Source organism: Ictidomys tridecemlineatus, chromosome 6 (genome assembly GCF_052094955.1).
Source record: "Ictidomys tridecemlineatus isolate mIctTri1 chromosome 6, mIctTri1.hap1, whole genome shotgun sequence".
In the NCBI taxonomy this organism is placed as follows: domain Eukaryota; kingdom Metazoa; phylum Chordata; class Mammalia; order Rodentia; family Sciuridae; genus Ictidomys; species Ictidomys tridecemlineatus.
The window spans coordinates 156,986,971-157,006,114 of NC_135482.1; the positions used below are offsets into that span (position 1 = coordinate 156,986,971).

The following is a 19,144-nucleotide window of genomic DNA, read 5'->3' on the forward strand; positions in this document are numbered from 1 at the left end:
GATCCCTCACTGGTAAGCAGGTCATCCCTTTTCCAGTGAAAACTAGTTTGGTATAATAAAAAATGTATTTTGATATATGACCACCAATTGGGAGTTTTGACAATAATTGCTAAATGACTGCAGTTTCTGAGTAGACAACATGCAATAGTATAATAAGCCTCAGTCCACTGGATAAATCCCTAGTTAGTTTAGATTGTACTTCAGCATTTCATTTCAAACAGTTCCGTCCCTGTATCAATACATTGGAAGTCAATATAATTAGAAGCATGCTGGATCACCAAAGAAACAGACCCTCCAAGACACTTTTAGTGGTGAATTTTTCAAATTTGGTAGTATTAATGCTAAGTGACTCCTAGAACACACTCTGATGAATATAGATGTCTCCAATCTTAGATCATCACATGATGTCAGAGTTCAATTACATAATATTAGCAGCCATTAATCCAATGACAAGGGGTTTGCAAAGTTACCAACACCTAGAACTTAAAAGCTAAATGAATGAATGATATGCCTATAAATGTACAAAGCTCTGAAAACATAAACTTACTATTGGTGATGTTCTCTGAATGCTTCTCTTCTGAGTTTTTCTTGAACTTGCTTTTTCTCCTCTAGCTTATTGCTCTGAAATTGCAAAGATCACAATGAAATCTATTAAGGAAGATGTAGGTAGAATATAATGTTGAAATTATGCAAGGTCCAAAATCCTTAGGTCCCAGTGACCCAACAGTCCAATGTGGTCTAATTTGGTTCCCTTCCAGAAGCTCCAAAATTATCCCCTCCCAGAACCCACAGCCATTTCACAGAAAGCCAGGAGCCCTAAGTTCTTCCACAGCTCCCCTCTCCCAACTGTATGATCACAGAATCATCATTGCACATTTTTATTTTAGTTCAAATGATAGCAACATTTTTAAGCAGTGTTTTCAAAATATTCTAATGAAAACATAGAATTTCCATACCAACTATGTTTACTTAAGATTATAATAAATGGTTAAATAGTTCATTCAAAATTTATGCGTACACCCACTTTCTACTAACGCATTCAGGAAAAGATTTTCAATAAGCCAACTCAACTCCCTTCTGACTTAGAATCAAACACTTAAAGCTGTTGAGAGACTGAACAGAACATGTCCTTAAAAAGCCATCCACTTGCATAAAAAGAGTTCTTTTATTTTTTTAATTAGCTGTTTAGAGAGCCTAGAGAGAAAAGAACTTCATATTTGATATTACTGCTACCATGGCTCTGGCACATTTTAATCCAATTTAAATAACCCAGAACATTTGCTTTTTGTTCACCATGACACAGCTGTCATTTTTTTTACCTTGCCTAAGAAAAATAAGTAAAATTCTTAGACAACAAATTTAATAGGGAGTTGAAACAAGTTTACAACACCGGAGAAATGTGAAATTTTACATGAATCCAAGAGAGCAAGCAGCTGGGTTTAATTTTTTAAAAAATGGATTTGCCCAGAGGAAGATCCTTAAAAAGACAAGAATGGAAATCATCACTCTTAAACTCTAAGTTTGGCTCCATCTTTCAAAGAGAGAGAAAACTGTTCATATTGTTCATTTCCATGAAGGTCTTCATTCATACAGAACTTTGCCATTTTGACAGGCAAAATGAGAACCGCTTTAGTTTTAGGAAATAACTGTAGGAAATTTACTAGAGTTAAAGGGAAGCAATTATAATGGAAGCAATTGGATTGTTAATGAAACAATTCTAGGAAAATAACTAATGGAAAATTATAAAACCAAGTAAACATGATTTCAGTCTGGATAAAGTCCTCGATCATGAGAACAAAGGTGGTCACTTAATGACAAGATCCCTGCATCCCCTACAGGAAAATAATTGAAAATGTGAAGGACAGCAAGCAAGCACTAGGTGCTGATGAAACCAATGTTAGGTATACTCCTTTGACAACAATGAGAAAGTCACACAAGTGTCTAGAGACAAAGGCTGGGTTCCTTCAGCAAGGTCAGGAATTGAGAAAAGTGTTTTTATTCTCTTCGCCAGTAGATTCCAACTCACAAAACTGTTGGATGGTAGCTAAATTTTATCCAAGGAAAGTCTGTCTATCCCTCATCAGAAGAGAAAGATTTTGCAAAACCCTGGAGTATTTGAGAATATGTATTCAGTACCTACCGACCTAAGCACTGATTTTACTATACTAATCCAAATACTTAGATTTAGTCAGATTGTTTATTGCTTTCCATTTAAGTCCTCATCCAAACATACTTATGCACATATACAAATGCAAAATAACCCATTTGAGAGCATGAGATCCAAATGAAGAAAAGATGGAATCATGTTTTCTCCAGTTCACCATCACTGAGTGAACTTAAGCAAATCATTTAATGTCACTGAATCTCATTTATTCAACAAACATTTATTTAACGCCTATTATATGCTTTGTGCTATTAGATGCTAGTAATGCAGCTATGAAAAAGCTGTGACTACCCTGGAAATTTCAAAATCTAGCTCAGGATATGTACAAGAAAGCAACGAAGGAAGTATGTTAAGTATATTAGGGAAAGCAGTTTGCAAGTGAAGTAATATGAACACACAGAAAAAATACAAAAGCAGATGGTCAGGAAATACTCACTGTTTCCATTTTCACTCTGAGCCTACTAAGTGGCAGGTTTTATCCCAGACACAGGAGCCAAGAACAACATTCATAATGTGGTTTCTAAGCTCAGGTTCATGACTGAACTTCACCTAGGAGAATGTCTTTTTTATGGAGACTGTACTTAGAACTTTCTTTAGATTTTCTAAGATGCTGATGGCCAAATCAAAGGACAAAACCCTTAGGTATAAGGAGAAATAAAAATCATAGGTAGAGACCAATCTTAAAACAAGCAACAGTTTTCCAAGGGTGAGAAGAAGATGGTGCAAACCTTCACTTCATTGCACAACTGTTGTCCACTACTCAAGAGGGTTCCAGCAGAAGGGCCAGAAAGCCAAAAAGAAAGCTAGCATTTAGCTCATCAGGACTTGCTCCCCAGCAAGGGCCTGCTTCAACACTAAGGATGTGTCTTTCTTTGTCTCATAAAGTTGCCATTTATCACCAGTCTGAGCACCCACAAAACGGACTACCTGGATTGAAGAACCAGGTTATTGTTTTTGTTTTGTTTTTTTGTTTGTTTGTTTTTGCACAAAGGCAATGATGGGCCAATAATGTCCCTGGATAAGAAAAGTACAATCCCAGAATTTACAGTGTCTTCAAGACATCAGAGAATATGCCAGTTCAGGGAATTCCAAGAAATTCAAGGATAAATTGAAAGGTGTTTGTGAAGAGACGGGTGGAAGATATGGCTGGGAAAGTAAGAAGGGGCAAATGATGAAGGAATTTATATGTTCAGCAAAGGAGTCTGGACTTCACCAAAGGCAGTGGTAAGCCATTAAATTATTGTAAGCAGCACAGTAAGCCACTCACTCAGGTAGCAACCCGGAAGATAAGCTGCAGAAAGGACTACCAATGTGAGAGGACACAAGTGGTTCTCACCACAATCCAAGTCAGAAATTATGAGAGACCCCAATTAGGGCAGCAGGGATGGAAAGGGGAAAAAAAGTCGAAAAAAATGGAAGGGACAGAAGTAACAGGTACAGTTGTAGGTGGGATGAGTAAGAAAAGGGGAAGACAATCACGTAGAGAGTCAACACGAAGGCATGAGTTCAATTTGAATCCAAAGGCTCTGAGGCACAGGTGTGAACATCTAGGCAGAAATCCCAAATATGTACTATGATACATGGTTCTGGGATTCAGATATATGTTCTGGCCTGAAGACATGAACCTCAGAAACCATCAGCATGAGCAATGGCTAAAGCCTTAAATGTGGGAGCTTTCACCTAAGGATAAGAGGTGTAGGCACAGAGATACCAGAGACCAATGGAGATATCAGAGACCAACAGTGGACCTCTTGAAATATCCATAGAGGGAAAACAAGTGGATAAAAAAATCCAGAGAAAATAGAGAGGGGTAGATTAAAGGACAGAATATTTAATAATTAATAGCTACAAACTGTTAAGTATCTCCACTGGATTTTTCAATTAAGAACATCACGGTGATTTTGGCTAGATCTATATTAGATATAGAAGCCAAATTCAGCCCACTAAAGAACAAATAAAGAAGTCAGAAAAGTTGAGTTCATAAGCCAGCTAAGGACAGCATCAACCTAGGAAATATGTTCCTAAAACAGAATCCTTGGTTCCAATGACTGAAAAAGAGTGAGTCTACAAACTGACATTTGGAAACAAAATTTGGTGGTAGAGAAGTCTTTTCAGACATTGTGACCCATGGCGTTTGGGACATAGAAATTGAAAGTGGATTAGAATAGAGAGATGCTATTTGTTAAGGTTCAAGAGACTCAAGTATGAATAAATACTGAGAGAGGAAAAACAAACAAGAAAAAGGGCTAAATTAAGAGATGCAAGGTACCTGGGGAGATGAGAGGAAAGAGGAGATGGTGAACAAAAGGTGGAAGAATCCATCTTTTCCTTCCTTTAAGAAGGAAAAACACCTTCTTAAAATGGGAATGGGGATAGAAGCAGCAAAGAATAAGGGAACAAGCCATGTACGGTGGCACACGTCTGTAATCCCAGAGCCTCGAGAGGCTGAGGCAGGAGGATCGAGAGTTCAAAGCCAGCCTCAGCAAAAGTAAGAAGCTAAGCAACTCAGTGAGACCCTGTCTCTAACTAAAATACAAAATAGGGCTGGGGATGTGGCTCAGTGCCCCTGAGTTCAATCTCTGGTACCAAAACAAAACAAATGAACAAAAAGGAGTAAGGAAACAGAAAGAAAAGAAAAGACATTAAAGGCCTAATGGGCCTTTCTTTCCTATGAAGTGGTGAATGAAGCCATGTGCTGAAAATAAAGGAGAGAAGACGAAGAAGGTAAAGTGAGCAAAGATCTTGGTAACTAAGGCTGAGCCTAGAATACAAAGGAAAAATGCTAGACTTTGGACATTGTTAAACACCTAGCTGAGACGGAAGCCCAGAAATCCGGAGTGGCCAAAAAAGGCTGTGTGGATTTTTTTCCAGCAACCCCATTCATGTGGATTTAACAGAAATGAAGAAATTGAGCCAGGCTTGGTGACACACCCCTAAAATGCAGTTAATGGAGGGCTAGGGCAGGAGGATCATAAATTTGAGGTTACCCTTGGCAACTTAGACCCAATCTCAAAGTAAAATAAAATTTTTGAAGGGCTGTGGATTTAACTTACAGGAAGAGTGCTTACCTACCATGCATGAGGCCCTGGGTCCAATCCCCAGTACTGTAAACAAATATATAACTGAACCCATCCAATTAAAGTATTTAATAAGAATTATCTTCTTTACTCCTTCCTTCCAAGAGGTCAATATACTAGATTGAAATGAGATAGTGTTAAAGCACTTCCTCACTTTTATAATTAGGTTAGAACACATTATTAAGTGCTCACTAAGTGCTCGGCATTGTACTAAGAGCTTTGTATATTTTGCAACCTTTAATTCTATTGCTATATTCATTTTAAAAAAGAGGAAAGTAAAGAACAGAGAAGTTAGCAGCCTATACTCTTGGTACCGCATCTGCATTTGAGAGTTCCCGTTCCATCCTCATGGATTTAATGAAATCTTACTGCATTTCAACAACCAAAGACTTAATGCCTCCACCAATTCATCCACCAAAAATCCCCACAGAATGTAGGAAACATATTTCTTGAAAACATTGGTGTTCCTTGAATTTTCAAAAATGAAAACATTTCCCAGGTTATACAAACAATATTGAAATTATTTCCTCAATGTTGAGTTTACCCCTAGAGTTGTTCTTAAACCATTCGCCCTTGCTACTACTTGCTTCCTAGAAATAAGAAAGCAACATGTATGATTTCCTAAAAATATGTATATGTGGTCATCTTTGCATAAATATGAATTGCTAATATTCTGCTAATTAGTTTCAATGCTATACAATAAGGTAGAAACTAGCAATGTTTCTCAGTGTCTATATAAAGCACAGTGACTTCCAGGGCTCCCAAAGACTTGGGCAGCCGTAGCTCTCAGGAAGAACAAGAGGCTTTGGAAGCTATTCTCTTGCTGGTTTCTTATACTTTCTGAGGTTATGATATCCCAAGAGGTTGAGAGAATCAAATAGGAGTATTTGGAAATGACACAGAACTGTATTATATAATTTTAAACATAAGGAGATGGGAGCAGAATAAGGTAAATCCAGGAGGTAGGGAAGATCTTTGACATGGACAAGAGGTTTTCATTTTTTAGGTTTGTGATATTATGAAAGCCTAGAAAAATCAAATTATTACTTCATTCATTGATGTGATTATTAGGGGAAACTATGGTGGAGGTTTACTCCCACAGCACTAAATTTGGATGAAATCTTACTGTGAGAATTTGCAAAAACCTGTCTACTTATGGGAAAGATCCACTGGCAAAGAAAGTACCTCCTTCTGGTACATTGCCTTCATTTTTAATGACTTTCTTTTATTCTGCCCTAATATTTTAGAAACATTGTCTCTGCTTTATAGATTTAAGGGAAAAGACATTTATACATAATTATAAAACCACGAGTTGTAGTAGTTTCCGATGGTTGTTATATTAAAAAAATTTTTTAACACAATCTTAACTGTTTAAACAACACAGATGCATTATCTTACATTTCTAGAGGTCAGCCACCCAAAATGAGTCTTGCCAGATTAAAATTAAGGTGCATTCCTTCTAGGCACTCCAGGGGAAAATCAGTTTCCTTGTCTTTCTCCTTCTCTAGAGGCCTCCCACAGTCCTTTGCCAATGAACCCTTCCACTTTCAAAAGCCAGAAAGACTGACTCTTTCTCAGTCTGTCATCTCTCCTTTCTCCTCTACCTGCCTCATTCAATTTCAAGGACTCTTTTGACCATATTGGTCCTGCCTAAAGGTTGCAGGAGAGTCTCCCTATGTAAGGTCAGTTGATTAACAACCTTAATTCCATCTGTGAACTTAATTCCTCTTTGCCATGTAATATAACATATTCCTATGTTCTAGGGATTAGAATTTTTTAAATTTTTTATTCTAATTTCTTATATATGACAGCAGAATGTATTACAATTCATATTACACATATAGAGCACAATTTTTCTTATCTCTGGTTGTATACAAGGTATATTCATACCATTCGTGTCTTCATACATGTACTTAGGGTAATGATGTTCATCTCATTCCACCATCATTTTACCTCCTTGCCCCCTCCCTTCCCCTCCTTCCCCTTTGTCCTACCTAGAGTTCATCTAATCTTAAATGTTCAACATCTCTAGCAATTAGATAAATGCAAATCAAAACTACTCTAAGATTTCATCTCACTCCAGTCAGAATGGCAGCTATTATGCAACAACAATAAGTGTTGGCGAGGATGTGGGGGAAAAGGCACACTCATACATTGCTGGTGGGACCACAAAATGGTGCAGCCAATATGGAAAGCAAAATGGAGATTCCTTGTAAAACTGGGAATGAAACCACCTTTTGGCCCAGCTATCCCACTCCTTGGTCTATATCCCAAGGACTTAAAAACAGCCACATCAATGTTAATAGCAGCACAATTCACAATAGCTAAATTGTGGAACCAACCTAGATGCCCTTCAGAGATGAATAGACAAAGAAAACGTGGTGTATATATACAAAATGGAATATTACTCGGCAATAAAAGAGAATAAAATATGTCATTTATAGGTAAATGGATGGAGTTGAAGAATATAATGCTAAGTGAAGTTAGCCAAACCCAGAAAACCAAATGCCCAATGTTTTCTCTGATACGAGGAGGCTGATTCACAGTGGGGTTGGTAGGGATTATAATTTGAAGGAGGGATAAGGGGGCATTACTCTGCCTGCCACATGAATTATAATCTATTTGTAAATCAATAAATATCAGGCACAATATGCCAGGTACTTCATAAAAGCATTGCCCTCCCTTGCTCTCTGAGGCTTTGGAACATCGAGGAGACGGGAGGATAAGAGAACATTGCTTTCCGTCAGTGTGGTGCATTGCATGCTGATCAACCCTTCACAACCAGATCTAGCAGAAACAAAAAGAGGAGGTTGATTTGTAGCATTTGCTCATATCTGTAGTGTAAATATTCCCACCATAGTCAGTTTCAAGCTACCGTGAAGACAACTAACTCATAAAAATCTTGAAAATGTAACAATCCATTCTCATGAACCAGTCTGAGGTGGCTCTAACACACTACCAAAAGTATATAACACCATATCCTCTGGTTTAGGGAATGCATATTTAAGCAAAGCATCCCAGTGTCCATTCCAAATGTTTCCCTAACCCATAAAATTAGCTCTCCCTTCATTAAGGATCAAAGGACAGCCACAAATACAGTGATCCAGTTCACTCTCACCTCTATTACACACACAGATAGTGACCCATCAGAAGGAGATCCAGTGTCCCCTGTGACCCTTCCTGAGAGAGAGGGAAAATTGAAGGGCAAGATGGTAGGGAGGTTAAAATCAGAGGCCAGGCTAGAGGCTCTTGAGTGGTGATAGCTGCCTGGCTCCTTGCCTTAGGCTTCCCAGGAGCCGCCATTCTGCCTGGGGAGGAGGACAGTAGACTGCAGCCTGGAATCCATGTGCATATTTGTTGTGCATTTTAAAGAATGAGTGCTCCATAAGCACAGTCATTACCATCTCCTTTGGCCATTTTCACACTGGCAATGTGAAATATGCCACTTCTGGGTAGCTAATGTCTACTTTTCTACCTGACACCAGCTACTAAAATAGGTTTATGTTTCATATGAAAAGCCACAGATTTATATACAACAGAAAGGGCTCGGTCACTGTGGCAGTGCAGGCCCATCAGCCACAGAGATTAAGTCCACAGAAGGACAAGGGCAGGTGGTTTCTTATTTTGTAAGGTCATTTAAATTAATGTTCCCTGTACTTGCATATGCACAAAGAATCACTCAGAGAGCTTGTTAAAATGCAGATTCTGATGTGGTCGGCCTGAGGTGGGCTTGAGAGTCTGAACCTCAGCAAACTCCAGGGATGCTGATGCTGCCCATCACATGAAGAGTCTAGTATAGGCCTCTCTCTTCTTCCATCTCTTTCCAGCAAATTTATGCCAGTAATCAGTATAGTCGGTCATTTCAGAAAAGCCAATCCAATTGAGATCACTGTATTTAATGACTGCTATAGGTCAGTGTTACGGTATAACTTGGAAAGGGGGAAATACAGCTTTGACTCGGTGTTGAAGAAGAGAGTCTCGGCCATTAACACTTGTTATCTGGGGCTGGGATTGTGGCTCAATGGTAGAGAGCTTGACTAGCATGTGTGATGCACTGGGTTTGATTCTCAGCATCACATATAAGTAAATAAAATACAGATCCATTGACAACTAAAAAAAATTTTTTAAAAAGAGTATATTATCAATCCTGTGAAGAAATGAGCCATAAACAACCCACAAGATGGCCAATTATGGGTGCTAAAAATGACCTTTAGGATAAAAGCCTACAACATAATAATTCTTTTTTTTTAAAGAGAGAGAGAGAGAGAGAATTTTTTAATATTTATTGTTTAGTTTTTGGCGGACACAACATCTTTATTTGTATGTGGTGCTGAGGATCGAACCCGGGCCGCACGCATGCCAGGCGAGCACGCTACCGCTTGAGCCACATCCCCAGCCCAACATAATAATTCTTTAAGGTCTGCAAGTCTCTTAATTCAGTTCCTGATCATGATTTTATCAGTTTTGCCTGAAATGCAGGCAGATTATATAAAGGGGACAAGATTCCATTCACAATCACAAACCAAACAATGGGAGGGGAAAAGATGGATAAAGAACAGAAGAGTGGGGAATAGAGACACATAGAGAAAGAAGTCAATAAAATTAAGTTATGGCAAAAAAAAAAATCTTGTCAACAAAGATGACTTGGAAATGGATTGCTGAATAAAATTTAAAAACAAAGTTCCTACATTCGTCTTCTTATACCTTCAGCATTTTATTATAGTTCCTGATGTGCAAGACCAGTCTTATCTCCACCTACAGAGCCCACATGTCTACAGCAATGGGATGCTCTTGAACTTAAGAGAAGAGGTGGTGCTTACAGACTCATTTTATTGGCAGAGTTCAGATAAGGTGGGGGGCCTGCCCCAGGTCAAACAGCACAGCAGACAACTTCCAAGGAAGACCAGTTTACTCCCAGCCAAGAAGAGAATTCCTCAGGGGAGGGGAAGACTCTTTCTCTCCTGTATTCCATCAGCCATCAGCTTTTAGCTTCATTAACCATAACTGGTTAAAACATCTGTGGCTTGATAATCAGGTTTAAATTTTGACCAATACTCAAACCTTAAAAGAAAAAAAGACAAAGAGGGAAGGAAAGAAACACAGGTGGACATCAGGAAAAGATCGTGTTTCCTTAACATATACCTACAAAAGGTGTCACATATGATTGGCATCATGTGTCATTCCTCTGCCCAAAAAACTCCAATGCTTAGCTTAAAACCTATTGCAACTCAAGACCGTAAGAAGAATGGGAGCAGGTAGAAGGGGTAGAGATGGAAAAATGCTACATTCTTCATTTTTCTCTAGCAGATGATCTCTTCTTCTTCTTCTTTCTTTCTTTTTCTTTCTTTCTTTCTTTTTTTTTTTGTGGTGCTAGGAACCAGTTTATAGTATAGCTGCATGCATTAGGCAAGTACTCTCCTAAGCTACATGCCACCACCCCATCCCAGATAAACATTTTTAAGAGATTTTCCCAAACCACAGAAATTATAACTACTATAACATCACTTTGAGATTTAGAACAGATCATATAACTAATACTGAAATATAAATGACTCCTTCCCGCTACTCCAACAGTACTGGGATTGACTCTATGACCTTGCACTTACTAGGTAAGCACTCTGTCACTGAGCTATATCCCCAGCCCTTTTTTTATTTTATTTTGAGACTGGGTCTTTCTAAGTGGCCCAGGCTGGACTTGAACTTGTGAACCTCCTGCCTCAGTAGCTGGATTATAGGTGTGCACCACCACAACCAGCCAATGTGCTTTTCTTTCTTTTTTTTTTTTTAATCAGTAAGACAGACATGCCAGCCTATATCACATTCACATGGAAAAATCAGTAAAACTCAGCATTTGAATACAACTATGAGAGTGTACCATTGATTGCTATTATTACTCGTTGCTTCGCCTTCTGGATAAATATACAATTAATAGCTTGGTCACTCACCTAAGAGGTGAGACAGTGTGGTGATTCAGAATCCAAGCTCTGGGGCCAGTCTGCCAGGATATGGATCCTAGTTCTTCTAATTACTGACTGTGGCCCATGGGCAAGTTATCTTCCCTCTCTTTGTCAGTTCCTCATTTGCAAAATTGGATAATATCTATCTCATCCGATTACTGTAAGGATTAAATGAGTTAATATAGGGACAGCGTCTAGAAGAGAACCTGGCCCAAAGCCCTCAGTGAATGCTAGCAAATCATCCTCTCCACCTTCTTACCTTCTCTCTTTGAATTGCCTTCATTTTTTGGAGCTCAGCTTCTTCAGCTTCCTTCCTGATTCTTACAGATTCTTGTCTTTTTAGCTAAATTATGTTGTGATTACGGAGGAAAAAAAAAAAGAAAAAAGAAAAGCAGTTAGCCATTTTTCATTCTGAACTTCTGGAACTCAAAATTATGATGAAAGGCAAATTATAGTATTGTTTTGCTCTACCTCACCATGATTATAGGTTGTTTCTTCAAGCTACTTAGATCACAGAGAATGGCCAGGCTACATCTGCCTGAGAAATTGGTGTATTTCTTCATTGGGATGTGTGTATGTGTGTCCATCTTTATCTTCCTTTCCCTTGCTGTGTGTGTGTGTGGAGGGGCAAGGGCAGATAATGTCTCCTGATGATAAAACACATAGTGTTCATTGTAGAATCACTGGGTATCTTAAATCTTTCTTTGTACCATTTCCATAATAGACTTTGGAACTAAAAAATTGTAGACTTAAACTATAGTGAACACATAAATTTAACTAGGAAAAAAATCCCCTTAATTAAAAGTCATGCTAATACATATATGGCTTAGATAAGAATTCTAGATATTTTTCTTTAGTTCTCATTTCTTGGCCTCTTTGAATTTTGAGAGTTGCCTTTTGCAATTGGCTTAAAAGTTTTATGCTTTAGTAAAGTTACTGTGTTATTTCATGAAAGTGCTAGTACTTGAAATGACTTGAAAGTGCTAGTACTCAAATTCCTTGCCAAAATTAAACAAAAAGAGATGGATTCTGACCTTTTGCTGGTATTTACTTTCCTTCAGTTGGAGTTGTTGTTTCTGCCTGACTTCAGTCTCCGACTGGCTTCCCCCTAACAGAGGGGGAAAAGCCATGAAGGTAAAACATGAATATTAAGCTGAAATGTCAGCCACCAAGGACTAATTAATACAGGAGTAGTCTACAACATAAGTTGCTTTAGTATTTTTCATTCCCCCCAGAAATAGAAACATTACCAGTAATTACTGAGAAGAAAAGCAGCTTGACAGAAAGATGAGGCCATATTTCAACTGGACCATCCTACTAAAAATTTTCAATTAGCGGGTCAAGTTTTAACTCAGATTAAAATCATAACTGAAGGGCCATACTTAACAATAAGATATACTGCCTATTCTGGAAATTCTAGAACATTCTTCCTGAGAAGTGCAACCAATAAAAATAATGACCAATGATGCTTCAACTACTTTTCTTTTTTTACCTCTGTTGACCTAGTTCAAGTAGAGAAACTCAAGAACCCTTCAGGGCTTTGTCACTAGATAAGTGAGAGGTCTTTATAACTTACTCTTTCAAACTATAATGGAAATATCTCACTGGTAACTGATTCTCAACCCATGATATTTATTGTTCTTTTTTCAGATATTCAAGAAGGAAAAAAAAAACATGGATATAAGATTATTGGCTTGCTCTCTCTAAGCCAAAAATGATCTGGGGCCAGAAATATTTACAGTTTTACATTATCCAAGAACTGTCATTTCTCCAGTGTTTAGGCAGACTAGATGTACATATCAGAAAGATTTCTTAGAAATAGTTCTCTGGTGCTTTGGTCACTAAAAATGTCATTTCTATGATAGATTCACTTTTCCAGAAAATACATTAAAATAATTTGCATTCATGATAGTTTTTATAATTGAACTGTTAAAGATATCATAGAGAGATATCTTCTGATTTTCAAAAAATATACAAAGCCCATTTGACTTGGGCCCTTCAATCACTACTGAGGGCAATGGGAAAGAAACAGTGAGTAATATTGAAGCTTTTTATCTATTGTTCCAAGAACTTTCAGTACCTCCTACAATTTTAATATTTTAAGTGGTAGAGAAATGGGGAAAGAGTTGAGAATTAGAAAAAAAATGGAGAAAAATCAAATATCTAAGTACTTACAGATTTTGTTCAAAATTCATCTTAAAATTTAAAACATTCTAGAGTTTTCTTTTTTTTTTTTTTGCCCCCAGTCATCCCCTACACACACCTATTTCTAGATACTTCATACAACAGAAAGTTAAAAATGAGAACCTTGCTCATTTTCATGCTAAGATGAAAGATACTAGGTACTAACTGCTTCAAATTCCAAAAGGAGGTGTCTGGCCCCCAAGGAAATATCTGCAAGGATGTTACTGAAAACCAGTTTGGAGAATCTTCAATGGCAACTACTTTCCGCCTATAAAAGAAGTTGAATTTGTGAAAGGAAGACAGAAATCTGAGGAACAATGTCTTTCTTAACCATGTCTTTCTTTCCTGTTTGTTATTGAGAAAGGAAAAATCTTCACATTAAGATGAGCAGAGATTTAATGAAAATCACTTAGAAGCTTCAATTTGCATCCCTAGGTGTAAGAAAAAGTGCCTAAAAAAGTCAGGAACCTAAAGGCACAAGGCTTCTGTCGGCTGACTATTCACACGGGTCCTCAAGAACAGATAGTTAGAACATGAGTGGCCTGAATCTACAGAATATGGGGGAAGAAAACAAGAACAATGCGCATTGTCCCTTACTTCCGATGTGGGCTTCATTAGAGAAGAAGTCAATCCAAAGCCTTCTCAGAGGGACTTGCCTGTGAGCATCCCTTAGAGAACAATGGGCCCTACAAAGAGTTTACCAAACGCCAACAGTGAGGCCAAGCACTGCCAGTGGGAGACTATATGGTCTCTTGTCAGAAAAACCAGGTAAGAGGTGGGTGACTAGGAAGGAGGGATGCTGAACTCAAAAAGCAGGAGGGAGAATGAGCAGTCCTCATGCACCTGGGCTCTGTATACTTCCTCACCTCTTTCATCTTCCATTCCCCCTTTGGCCCTAGAGGAGTGAGAATCTGGGAACAGAGCATTTAATAGAGGAAAGTCCAGCCACACCATCCCACTTCACTTGCTAGTTTCCTCCCTGGAAGAGCCCTGGCCTGAGACAGCGGGAGCAGGGGATAGGGGCGTGTCCTCCATTAGTCAAAGAGTTTGGACTCTAAGACCAAGCACAGGACTGGAAGCTCAGTGATAAAGCACTCACATGACAGGCATGAAGCCCTGGATTTGACCCCCATTGCCAGAAAAAGACAAGAAGAAAAAGAAAGGAGTAAGCATTAATTACTGAAAGGAGACTCATGCCCAGAACTAGCTTAATATCTCTTTAAGGAAGACCAAAAATACCCAATTTCTCACTCCATCCAATCCAAAGGACATGGGAAAGGCTAGGCTAGCCTCCCACATCTGGTTGGAGGGGACAGGTTAGAAAGAACTATTTTCTGATTATATCCCTCATGACTTATTCAACATAAAGATGATACATGAACTTAACCCTTTTCATAAAAAACAGAGGGATGTGGGATCACATCATCCAGTGATTTCCAAATTAGCCTGTTTTTACCTAGATCCAAGAAAACAAAAATATGTCTCTCAGACTATCCAACAGTAAGTGGCCCCCGACTTCAGACATGTTTGTTAACTATCTGTGGAAACTGTATCCAGCCCTTTAAGTTCTCAGCTGCTGGTGGTAGAGAAATGGGAAGAAAGGAAGTGAATGATTCACATTAGGTAGCATCCCCTCTGATGATCCAAACACCAGCAGAGGTAGACCAGACAATTCATCGCCCTGGCAGTGTGGCTCCAGCAGCCCAAAGGTCTCTATCCATAGAATGAAAGCCCAGGTGACATTTGTCTTTTCACCCAGGTCTCTTTCATCTTGCCTTTGAAACTGATTCCTCCCTTATTTTCTTCACATTTGCATTTAGCTGCCATGATTAATATGCTGTGATAGCTTTTCCTCTTATCCTGACTAGTGCTATGACAGGGCATATGCAGCGCCCCAGGTAAGCTTTCTTCAGAACTGAGCATCTAAGAGAGCTCTAAATTATTTGTCAATTAAGCCATCACTTTATTCCCACAGAGCTGGGGCATCACACATTTGCTACTTGCAGAAAGACAGAAACAACCATATATACTTAATTTGTTCCAGCATTAAACGCACTCCATCCCAAGCGGCACGGCCACCAATCTCTATTGCAGAAAGAGGCATACATAGGTGCTTGTAGGACCCATGGGTGACCCTGCTTCCCACTTTAGACAACTGGTTTGCTCGCTTACCCAGCAGTGTTGGCACCACATACACTGGTTTAGCTCTATTCTGCTCCTTCCACTTCTCCAGGTTGGACAGTTCTTGCGCAGCAACTAAGCCAGGTGAGAAATAACAGATGGTCAGTTTTTAAGATTTGAAAACTGATCACTTCAAAGTATAAGAAGCAACCATCAGATGACAATTAATCACATGCTATCATGAGTGGACAAGATGCCCAAAAAACAAACAAAAACCATATCCTATCTAACCCCTTATGGCTCACTCTGGGGACACTTTCTCTCCAAGTACCTGCACAGAGAAACAAAACAAAGGAGCATAGTGCATAGTTTTTCCTTCCATTCTGGCTTTTTTTTTTTTTTTTCAGTGCTGGGGATTTAACATAGAGCTTTGCACATAGAAGGCAAGTGCTCTACCACTGAGCTGTAGCCCAGCCCTTCTTATTTTAAGACAGAGTCTCTATTACCCAGGCTAGTCTCAAACTTGTGATACTCCTGTCTGAGCCTTCCTAGTAGCTGGGATTACAGGCATGTGCAACCATACCCAGATCCATTCCAGTATTCTTAAAATGTCCAATTAATTTTAAAGGTTTCTTATAGAAAATGTTTATAAAACTAGAATCCATGTCAATAAAAATGGTTCACACACAGGTAAACATATTCCCAGAGAATTCTGATGCCCATATTCACTTTATTTTAAATGTTCCCCAAGTTCATTGCAACTCAGGGCAATGAGGATCCTGCAACTGTAGCTGGGAACCCCTGCTCTGGTTGCTGGTATTAGGGACCAGCTGCTTGGGGAGCAGGGCTCATTACCCAAATATTCATTCTTTGTGACAGCAGGGGGCACCAGGAGATACCAGTTCTACTGCTCCAGTACATGCCCTGGTCTCCAGGTTAGACCCAATTAGTTGCAAATGTCAATTTATACAATTTTTCAATAGAAAAAAAGAAAAATTCTGAAACATTTCAAAATCCAGACGACACTGAGATTTAAATTCCTGTTTAGTATTTAAATAAAAAGCTTGCAAGATGCCGGAACTTTGGAGGTTCTGTTGGTCAACTGCCTGCAGTTTCCATAGTCACTGCAAAGCTGTGACTATCATATGGTATTCTGTATTGACCCATTATTGTTCCACACAGGGGGCTATTTCTCTGGTGGGGTCAGGTGTCATGTCCTTAAGCCTATCGTTATTCACAAAATTAAATTACCTACACTAATGATCTAAAAAAGGAGAGCATAGCATTTCAATATTAGCACCGTAGCCTGACTTTGAGCATGTCTCAGAACTTCACTGTGAACTGAAAAAACTTGAGCTCCCCTTGCAACTACTAAAAGATACCTTTAAATGGCCCCATTTATATTTACTAAATGTCAATTAAACATGTTATAAACACGCTTAATACAAGGAGCACAAAAATGAGTAATGTAGTCTCTGCCCTCAAGGAGAAGAATCTGGAGAAGAAATCCAAATTGCACAAATAAAAACAGCCAAGGGTAGGCTGGACATCTACAAAATTATGGAGCACAGAAGCTAAAGCAAAATTCCATTGAGGAGGATGGGATAAAACAAGAATAATAAAGATTGTTTCATGATCTATTTAGTATTTAGTTTGTCAATTTCAAAAGTGTTTGTGGTACCATTAAAATATTAGCTGCCAACTCAACTATTTAGGAACAAGACTGGTCTATTGGTAATAGATGTAGTTGTGTAAGCCCCATAGAAATCCAAGGTTTACAATCATGTCATGAGGTTTTTTTTTTTTTTTTTTTTTTTTTAACTAATGAAGAGAAACAAATTTAGAAGTGTTAACAAATAGAATAATTTTAAAGGTATAACTAAAACTGCTAAAATTCAAAAAGAAAATCCTTCTTGAGATCCAGTGCAGCTAAACATATCAGAAAAGATAAATACTTCAGTCCAAAACAAACCAATTGTAAAGAAAATAAGAACCATTCTGAATGTTAATAAATATACATACTCCTCTGTATCTGATGTCTCCGGCTTTCATTTGGTGCAATCATGGTATATGCACCTGTGCTAGAATGAAGAGGAAAAAATGGTTAATGGCATGAGAAACTACTAAGCCATCATTATGTAATACACTAATACACTGTACTAGTTAGCGATCATTACCAACAGATGAGAATTATGGAAGATAAATTTCTTAAGATCCGGGTCTGTACTCCAGGGTCTTGAACTCTGGTTGTCAGAGTAAGATAAATATACAGAATCAAATATGGAAACATAAAATGGTGGATGAAGAGACAAGGTCTTGTTAGAACTGCTTCACCAATGGTTCTTGGTACTGATACTGTAGGGCTCTATTGTTCCTCTAGGTGGCGCTTGTGGGTAAATCCTTTTAAGATTGGCAGTCTCCTTAAGAAACTTCTTTAGCAAAATAAGCCAAACTCAAAGGTCAAGGGTTGTATGTTTTCTTCCATATGTGGAAGCTAGAGAGAAAAAAAGAAAAGGTTGGGGAGGAGGCGGATCTCATAAAAATCAAAGGGAGAACAATAGATCAGAAGAAAGAAATTGGGGGAGGGAAGAAAGGAGGGAAAAGGGAAATACTAGAGAATGATACTGGCCAAATCACATTGTTATACTGTGTGTATGTACAACTACATGGAAACAAATCCCACCTTTATATACAATAATACACCAATTAAGAAAAGGAAAAAATAAATAAAAAGGGGGAAAAATCCAGATTGATGTTCTCCTCCATGTGACCCACATTAAAAGAACAGGAAACAGTGTTGAGTTCTTGATCCCATAAACTGAGAATACAGTCCATTTGCAATGCAGACAACTTCTCTGACCATCTGAGTAGCCAATTGGCCATAGTCTTGTGCTTTTCACTTTGACCTTTATTAAGTCTGGGTCCACTGGGTTCCTCATTCTCCCAACAATATGAGTTGAACATAATCAGAAATTCAGAGAAGCAAAGAAGGATGTCAAACAGAAGGATCAAGGAAGATTTCACTTAAGCAAATATATTCAACCATGAGTTACCAGAAAGCTGTTAAAATATTGTGAGCTTTGAGAAAGAAACTGGTTGATTGATGTGTGTTCCTGATCTGACACAGTGCCTGGCACAATGTAGCTGTGTGATAAATTGTGAGCTGAATTAAAATAAAATGATGGCTCAAATCCAGTCTGTGAGTCTATGCTTGGGTTGGCTCATTCTTGATCTGAGGCACATGGTCCCATAAGAGCACGAATACTTCATAAAGCAAAAATACAGCACAGCAACAGACCGCAGTATAATTGTGGGTACAGTTTTAAAGGAAATACTATGGATAATCACAACCAGCTCATAACAGTAGTTTTGTTTTTTTTTTTCCTTAAACCCTAGATACTCTTAGAATTCTCTCTCTTCAACCTGGAATATACAATTTCAAAGGGCAAATTAGCACAGACTGAACAGTAGAGGCCAAAAGTACTGATTAACAGAAGCCATTTCTTCCTTATCTCATTATTTTCCTAGCTGTGAACCTTCAGCCAGCTTCAAACTGGGCTTTAATTTTAAACTTGTAAATGTGAGGTGTGCAACCACCTTTGCATGCAAATGGGGCTGCTGGATGCCCAATTACCTAATGT

General features: G+C 38.4%; 1 protein-coding gene across 7 annotated transcripts in view; it reads right to left on the reverse strand.

Annotated features, from left to right (window-relative positions):
• Epsti1 (epithelial stromal interaction 1) overlaps positions 1-19,144 on the reverse strand; it is a 127,362-nt gene that overhangs the window by 55,446 nt on the left and 52,772 nt on the right. For all 7 annotated transcript variants that reach the window (XM_078015906.1, XM_078015904.1, XM_078015901.1 and 4 more), the window contains 5 exons: positions 17,526-17,584; positions 15,555-15,638; positions 12,233-12,306; positions 11,458-11,541; positions 548-621 (listed from right to left, as the gene is read on the reverse strand). In XM_078015906.1, coding sequence (XP_077872032.1) covers positions 548-621; positions 11,458-11,541; positions 12,233-12,306; positions 15,555-15,638; positions 17,526-17,568 — 359 coding nt within the window. In that variant the 5' untranslated portion in view covers positions 17,569-17,584. The remainder of the gene's footprint in view (positions 1-547; positions 622-11,457; positions 11,542-12,232; positions 12,307-15,554; positions 15,639-17,525; positions 17,585-19,144) is intronic.